The sequence below is a fragment of the Capsicum annuum genome, chromosome 9 (genome assembly GCF_002878395.1).
Source record: "Capsicum annuum cultivar UCD-10X-F1 chromosome 9, UCD10Xv1.1, whole genome shotgun sequence".
Classification (NCBI taxonomy): Eukaryota; Viridiplantae; Streptophyta; class Magnoliopsida; order Solanales; family Solanaceae; genus Capsicum; species Capsicum annuum.
Window position 1 is genome coordinate 115,470,192 of NC_061119.1, and position 8,354 is coordinate 115,478,545.

Here is an 8,354-nt window from a genome sequence, read left to right on the forward strand (position 1 = left end):
GGACCTACTCACCAAGCATTTATTATCAGGAAGGATATAAAAGGTAAAGGCTGCGATGATTCGGGACCGTATTGATATGGAACCTAAAGAAAAAGTCAACTATGTTGCTAATCAGGGGGTTTTCGAGGTATTAGCCAAGGGAATCAAGGTAGGAATGGGTATGACAATCCTAATCACAGAGACAGGGAGCAAGAAAACTGGAGAAGCAGCAATGACAGAAATGGGTTGTATGTTTGTGCTGGAAATCAAAAAAATGCTGCAAATAGCTTGGTAAAGTGGCCAATGGAAGATATGATAAAAGAACTGTTAAAACGACTAGAGGCTACCAACGCAGGAGTGACTAGCATGGGGAGTGAATTTTCCACTATGAGTCAGTTGGTTAGCACACAGTCAACTTCGATCTAGCAGTTAGAGCAATAGATGAATCAAATTTCATCAACACTAAACCAGGGAAGAAGTGGTACTTTACTTACTCAAATAGTTCAGGATTAGAAGATAGAAGGCTCATGTCTGGCAATTTCTACTAAAAGTGGTAAGATGTTATCTGGCCCTTCTGTGGGCAAATCTATAAGCATTAAGGAAGTTGTAGAGGAACCAATAGAAAAACACCCAGAGGAGCTTGAGAAGGCAAAAAGTTCTATTGATATGTCAAACAAGGAGAAGGAAGAGGAAGTGGTGTTGAAACCCATCCCAAGGCCACCACCTTCCTTTTCTCAACGACTGAGAAAGAAGGTGGATGATGCAAAATTCAGCAAGTTCCTAGCAATGCTTAAGCAATTGACTATAAATGTGCATTTGCTCGAAGAACTTGAGCAAATGCCAAGATATGCAAAATTCATAAAAGACCTTATTACCAAGAAACGAGCAGTGAGTTGTGAACTAGAAGTAGATCTCCATTTTCCAGTGCTATTTCCACAAGGACCTTGACGCAGAAAAAATTAGATCCAGGTGTAGTCACTATTCCCTGCAAAGTTGGAACCATCAAATTCACTAAAGCACTATATGATCTGGGGGAAACCGTTAACCTGATGTTGTTGACTATTTATAAAAAGTTGGGCCTGGGGAATCCCATACCTACCAACATGAGGCTGGTGATGGCTGACAGATCAGTAAAGCGACCTATTGGCATTCTGTATGATGTGTTGGTAAAGGTCTCAAATTTCATATTCCCTACAGAATTTATCATTTTGGACTGTGAGGTGGACTTCGAGGTGCCCATAATCTTAGGTCGACCTTTTCTCACAACTGGAAGTATATTGATTGATTTGAAAGCGAATAAGCTCTTATTCAGGGTGAATGATAAAGAGGTACGATTTGATGTGGGAAAATAAATAAAGCATCATGAGGAAATAAGTATGTTCTCAGTATTTGATGTGTATTTTGAGGATGAACAGGATGTGGTCAGAATTGAACAGCTTGTTATTGAGCCATTAGCCACGATTGTGATAAACTATGATAGGGAAGGCATTGAAGAGTATGAAGAGATATTTTGTGCCCTGAATAGCCTAGGCTCATATTCTCATGATCCTAAAAACCTTGACCTTAATCTAGCTAATCGACCAACACCACCAGCCAAGCCATCTATTAAAGAACCTCCGATGTTAGAATTGAAGGAGCTACCTGGTCACTTACGATATGTGTTTTTGGGGAAAGAAATTATGCTACCTATTATGATTGCAGTTGATTTGGAAGAACGAAAGGTAAATGCACTTATTTCAGTACTTTAGAGGCACAAGAAAGCAATTGGATGGACCATCGCAGATATTATTAGCATCCCCCTGGCATCTGTACGTATAAAATCCAACTAGAAGAAGATTGTACTCTTACCATTGAGCATCATCACCATCTCAATCCACCAATGCAGGAGGTGGTTAAAAAGGAGATTACTAAGTGGTTGGATGCAGGAGTAGTTTACCCTATTTTTTACAGCAAATAAGTAAGTCCAGTTTAATGTGTGCCTAAGAAAGGGGGTATGACGGTGGTTGCTAATGAAAAAAATGAGTTGATTCCACTCAGACCAGTAACTGAGTGGAGAGTCTACATGGATTTCCGCAAGCTTAACTCTTGGACTCTAAAGGACCACTTCCCAAAGACCTTTATAGACCAAATACTTGGTCAATTAGCTGGTAGGAGGTGGTATTGCTTCTTGGATAGTTATTCTAGATATAACCAAATCTTTATTGTGCCTGAAGATCAAGAGAAAATGACATTTACATGCCCATATGGCACATTTTTATTTAAGAGAATGACATTTGGGCTATGCAATGTACCAGCTTTTGTTCAACGGTGCATGATGTTTATCTTTTTTGACATGGTGGAAGGCACCATAGAGGTATTCATGGATGATTTCTCTGTGGTAGGTGATTCATTCAAAATGTGTCTTGAGAATCTGAATGTAGCCTTGCAAAGATGTATTATATTTAATCTAGTGCTTAACTGGGAAAAATGTTATTTTATGGTAAAGGATGGTATCGTACTGAGTCACAAATTTCCAAAAAAGGGATTGAAGTTGATTGAGCAAAGGTAGAAGTTATCGAGAAATTACCACCTCCTATTTCAGTAAAGGGAGTGCGTAGTTTTATTGTCCATGTAGTATTCTATTGGAGATTCATAAAAGACTTCTTTAAAGTTGTAAATCCACTTTACAAGCTGTCGGAGAAGGAAGTGAAATTCCTCTTCAATGACGAATGTTTGAAGGTATTTGAGTGCATTAAAAAAAGATGATTGAGTCCCCTATTGTTATTGTACCTGATTGGGAAAAACCGTTTGAAATAATGTGTGATGCAAATGATGTCGTACTGGGAGCTGTATTGGGACAAAATAGGGATAAATTATTTCACCTAATATATTATGCCATCCAAGCACTGAATAGAGCACAAAAGAATTACACAGTAACTGATCGGAGCTGCTAGTTGTGGTGTCTGCTTTCGAGAAATTCAGATCTTATCTGGTTGGGACTAATGTGGTAGTCCATACTGACCATGCGGTATTGCGGTACTTAACGTCCAAGAAGGATGCTAAACCAAGGCTTATTAGATGGGTGTTGCTACTGCAAGAGTTTGATTTTGAAGTCAAAGATAGGAAAGGTTGTGAAAATCTGGTTGCAGATCATTTATCTAGAATGGAAGGTGATCAGGAAGTAATGATGAAACAAAGATAAATGATTCATTCCCTGATGAGGAGATCCTGGTAACTACTGTGGAATTGATGTGCTAGATTTTTGTAGCACATTTAAGACTTTTTAACTTAAAATAATTGTAAGTTCTTAAGTAATTATTGGTTTTTTTTATGTTATTTCTTAAGATTTTGTAGGTAAGTCAAGATGCATGGAAATAAATAACAATAGAGCAAAAGAGTAAAATTTGGTACAAGTGAGCTGATATGAGTTTGACGATATTTCTTGTAAGCCGTCAGAGATGTGGTAAGCTACTAGAAAAAAGGGGTCAGGAAGAACAGTGAAGAAGAGTTGCTGGATGAAGGTGACGACATTCTCAATATGTCATCACAAGTGTGGTAAGCCATTAGAAGATGCCGTCAAGTAGGACAAAACATGGTGAAATAAGCTGAAGGTCTGACGACCTTTGCTACACGCCATCACCCCTATGGTAAGCCATCAGAGGACATCATCAGAGTGAGTCAGAATAGGTTAGGAAGGCATAAATTCTGATGACATATCTGAGATGCCGTCACAAGCCTGACGATCAACACCAATATGCCATCACCTAAATACGAGCGCAGCAATGATTTGGTTATTTTATTACCTTAATTAGGTTTTAGTATAAATAGCATCTTTTAGAGTTTTTAAAGGGGGGATTAATAATTCATCTATCAGATAATCAACTCTAAGAAAAGAAAGACACATTTTTGCTCTCTTTCATAAAATATTCTTGTGTTTTCGTATCAACTATTTTTGGGGTTTCTACCTTTTGATTAAGTCAGAGAAACTAATTGTTGTTTTCTATCCATTCATAAGTTTATCATGATAATCATGAATTCAACTTGTTATTTTATTCATCAAATCATGAGCAGCTACTTTTATTAGCCAGACTTATGGGATCCATGGATTAGGGTTTGATATTAGGTGTTTGATGGATTCAAAGAGTAATAAAACATCTTGAAATTCTGTTGTTTTGACTAAAATCTAGTGGTTACAAACATTAGGTTATGCCTTAGGTTTTATTTGCTTCTAACAGAGAAATGGACTAGAGGACATAAATAATCAACACGGACTCGAAAGATACCAACTTTCTATTTAATGATTAATGTTGTAAATGGATTAATCTACCTGAGATAACATCCTATTGGAAATACATAAGTTATCTAAGTTCGAGAGAATTAGATAATGAATTGTCTGGTGAGGTCGAGAGATAAGTCAGTTAGTATAATCGTCAAGAATATTCTACTGTTCTACTCATTCTGAGAATCTCTAGCATTACCTAGTATCTGTCAATTCCTGAAACCCCTGGTAAACATAGCTCTGGTTTCCCATTTATCTTGATTACAAACACTGAAGTATTGAAAGTGAAAATTAACTCTCTGTAAACCTTAAACCCCCATTTTATCTTTTTATATTGATTGTTTGAATTTAACTTGTAGTTATAATTTCAAACTAGTTTAATCGCCACTCATATTGTTCTCTGTGGATTCGACCCCAACTCCAAAGTTGGGTAAATATATCGACGACGATCGCCTTATACTAATTTGAGGTGTAAGTTGAGCGTTATCAAAAATGGTGCCGTTACCAGGGAACAATTATGTGTATTGAGTTGGTTTGGAATTTTACCTTACTTGCTTGAATTTGAACTTGTAAATATTTGTTTGTGATTTCCTTTATTACGTGTGTTAGGTAGATTTTCTTTATATTTGCTTATATCTTACTATGGCATCATGGAATGAATGTGAGTTTGATGGTTGGAAATCTTATATAGATGATCTATGTCCATATTATGATGGACCCCACTTTTGTAATGACTGTAGATATGCTTCCCGGAGAGAGATATGTGCACCATCTCCATCTTACTGGGAGTATAATTGTTCTTTATGTGGTGGTCAAGATAGATATTGGAGTGATTTCTCAAATTTCTCATCCCCCTGTTGCACTAACCCAAGTTCTAGTTCTTCTTAAGAGTATGACAGGTCTTATGGTCAAGAAAAGGTAGAACGCAGCACTGGAAAGAATGACATTGAAGCTATTCTTCAACTAATGTTGGATCATATAGACACAATGAATGATACCATATGTGACATACGTCAAGACAATAGGGCATTTAATGAGGGAAGATAAAAGATAGAAGAGATAGATATCGAGGTCAATCATCCAAAAAACTTTTCTACATTATGTTTAGATGATATCTTGTCTGTGGAATACTTTAAAATAATGGAAGAGTGTGATGATGAAGAGCAAGATTCCTATACTGATGATGAGCTTGATGTTGATCAACCCTTGGAGATTTCCCAACCAACCGAGCCAACCATGAGGGATAATGCCAAGATTGAGGGAATGGTTCTAGAGGCAAAAGATAAAGCCAAGTCAATCTCTTATGAAGAATCTAGCCCAATTCAAAGTAAAAATGTTGAGAAGATGAATAAAAGTGAGTGTGTAGAGGATAGTGTAAATTTTGAAGTAGGATTTATTGGGCCATACTCGAAGCATTTTTCCACATTATGTGTAGATGATATCTTGTCTATGGAATCATCTAAAATAGTGGAAGACTGTGAAGATAAGGAACAAGAATCCTATATTCTTTATTTTACTCTTGATAAGCAACAAAAAAACACACCTCACTTTAAAGCTGAGTTGGTTACCATGCATCATCCATTACTCAGCTTCTTAATCTTTGTACCACCTCCTTATGAGCGAGGTAAGAAGATGGACTCTAAGTTGGGGGTGAAATTCATATCCTCAAGGTGGAGGAAAAGCTGAGTTGGGTCGTGCCGCGACGTTAAACTAGGCGCTTCTTGGGAGGCAACCCAAGGTAATTTGTTGTTTGTATTCGTATTATGTGATTGACATTAGATCTTTGAACCCATGGTGCCACAGGTATGTTTCTAACTCTCTTGTTTTGATTTGAAGTGTTGGGAATAATGCATGATATTAAGTTGAGGGTGGGGCTACTTGTAGGTGTTGATGTCCTTCTTGGGTTTTTATTGCCGTGCCTCTTTTCCCCGGAGTCTTGTTCCTAGTAGAGCCATCATGTTTAGGTGTAGTGTGTTTGTTTTGTGATATGTTGTGGTTAACTGGATAAAAATAAGTATCTAGAGTAGTTGACATATTTTTGTTGATTTTTGAGACTGATAAACACCTCTCTGTTGGTCTATTTTATAACTGTGTGATATACATTTATGTGTGACCACTGTGTATCTTGTTATGGCATTAGTACTAGTGTCTTGATATCCACTGCTAAAGAATTCCATGAAGCGGATAGGTAGTAGCTTGTGATGCACCTTTGTGCCATGTGTGTGTGAGATACTACTTAGTTCCCTTTGTGTGTTAAATCCAGAACTTGCCCAGTTAGTCTTACCTTGGTTGAAAGATAGGGGTTAGGAAAGGATCATAGGCCGTTTTGATTTTTAAGTTACTTTTTGACTAAATGACCTTCCCTGTATGCATGATACTCTTGATCCCTATTTTGAGCCCGAATTAACTATTTTTTTCTATGATACCTATCACCTTCCTATTTAGATCATAATGAACCTGTTTTGGCCCTGGTTCTCCTTGGACACTGTGCAGCTTGACTTAGGAAAACAACCTAAGTTGAGGGTGTCCATCGTAGGGGTACGTGATGTAAACTGGGTATGAATAAAGGTAGAATAAAAGGAAAAGAATAAGTGAAAAGAATAAAAAGCTGAGTGGTGTGAAAGAAGAATAAGAAAAGAAAAAGAATGAAAAAGAAAAGACACATCCATCCTAAATAATGTGTGATCAATAAATGGAGGGAAAAAAAGGTTAATAAGTAAACCCCAAAAGTTAAGGTAGTTCCAAGGAGGATTAGTCACTCTAAATACCATTGAATATCATACCAGGCCCTTAGCCTACATTAAAAGTCGAAGAAAAGACCTATAGTGATCCTAACTTACCTTTCTGGACACCTTGTTAATGAAAATAAGGGCAAGCATATGGTATTTGACATGCATTGATTGGAATTTCTTTCTAAGAGTGAGTGTCTCTTGACCGTCCCCGAATTGACATGCTTGAGTTCATATATGAGTGAGGAGGGACTTATTTGTTGTAAGGGCACATCGGTTACATTGCTAGCTGTTTACTTGTTTGGGTAGTGTAACTTGTACATATGCATGGTTATTGTTACTGAATTGATGCCATATCTTGATTCCTTTGGGTCACATAGTTAAACTTCATTGATATACACAATTGGATTTATAAGTAATTGAACGTGGAGAGTGACATGACTTTTGAGCTAAACTTGATAATCAACTGAAATAGGTATCTTATGTGTCTCTTGGTTAAGCATCATAGTATGGTGTTATGTAATTGCTTGAGGACAAGCAATTGTTTTAAGTTGAGGGTGTTGATGTGCTAGATTTTTGTAGCATATTCAAGACTTTTTAACTTGAAATATTTGTAAGTTCTTAAGTAATTATTGGTGTTTTTAATGTTATTTCTTAAAATTTTATAGGAAAGTCAAGATGCATGGAAATAAATAACAATGGAGAAAAAGAGTAAAATCTGGTACAAGTAAGCTGATATGAGTCTGACGGCATTTCTTACAATCTGTCAGAGATGTGGTAAGCTACCAGAAAAAGCCGTCAGGAAGAACAGTGAATAAGAGTTGCTGGATGAAGGTGACGCCATTCTCAATATGTCATCACAAGTGTGGTAAGCCATTAGAAGATGCCGTCAAGTGGGACAGAACATGGTGAAATAAGCTAAAGGTGTAACGACCTTTGCTACACGCCATAACCTCTCTGGCAAGTCATCGAAGGACATCGTCAGAGTGAGGCAGAACAGGTTAAGAAGGCATGACTTCTGACGACATATCTGAGATGCCATCAAAAGCCTGACGATCAACACCAATATGCCGCCACCTAAATCCGAGCCCAGCTGTGATTTTGTTATTTTATTACCTTAATTAGGCTTTAGTATAAATAGCATCTTTTATGGTTTTAAAAGGAGGGATTAATAATTCATCTATCAGACAATCAACTCTAAGAAGAGAGAGATGTATTTTTGCTCTCTTTCATAAAATATTCTTGTGTTTTTGCATCAACTATTTTTGGGGATTCTACCTTGTGTTAAATCGGAGGAACTACTTGTTGTTTTCTATCCATTCATAAGTTTATCAGTATAATCATGAATTCAACTTGTTATTTCATTCATCAAATCATGAGCGGCTAAT

The 8,354-nt window shown here is 37.0% G+C and overlaps 1 protein-coding gene across 1 annotated transcript; it reads left to right on the forward strand.

Moving 5' to 3' along the window:
- Nucleotides 1–537: 537 nt before the first annotated feature.
- Nucleotides 538–1,727, forward strand: LOC124887111. Its single transcript, XM_047396294.1, has 3 exons — nucleotides 538–675; nucleotides 933–1,307; nucleotides 1,395–1,727. The coding sequence occupies exons 1-3, from the start codon at nucleotides 538–540 to the stop codon at nucleotides 1,725–1,727; spliced, it is 846 nt and encodes a 281-aa protein (XP_047252250.1).
- Nucleotides 1,728–8,354: the final 6,627 nt, after the last annotated feature.

Bases quoted from the DNA above. Each gene is read 5' to 3' on its own strand.
- LOC124887111 (XM_047396294.1), top strand. From the start codon at position 538: ATGTTATCTGGCCCTTCTGTGGGCAAATCTATAAGCATTAAGGAAGTT. The intron at 676-932 runs GTGTTGAAACCC...ACCTTGACGCAG, and splicing joins AGGAGAAGGAAGAGGAAGTG to AAAAAATTAGATCCAGGTGT. The intron at 1,308-1,394 runs GTACGATTTGAT...GAGGATGAACAG, and splicing joins TCAGGGTGAATGATAAAGAG to GATGTGGTCAGAATTGAACA.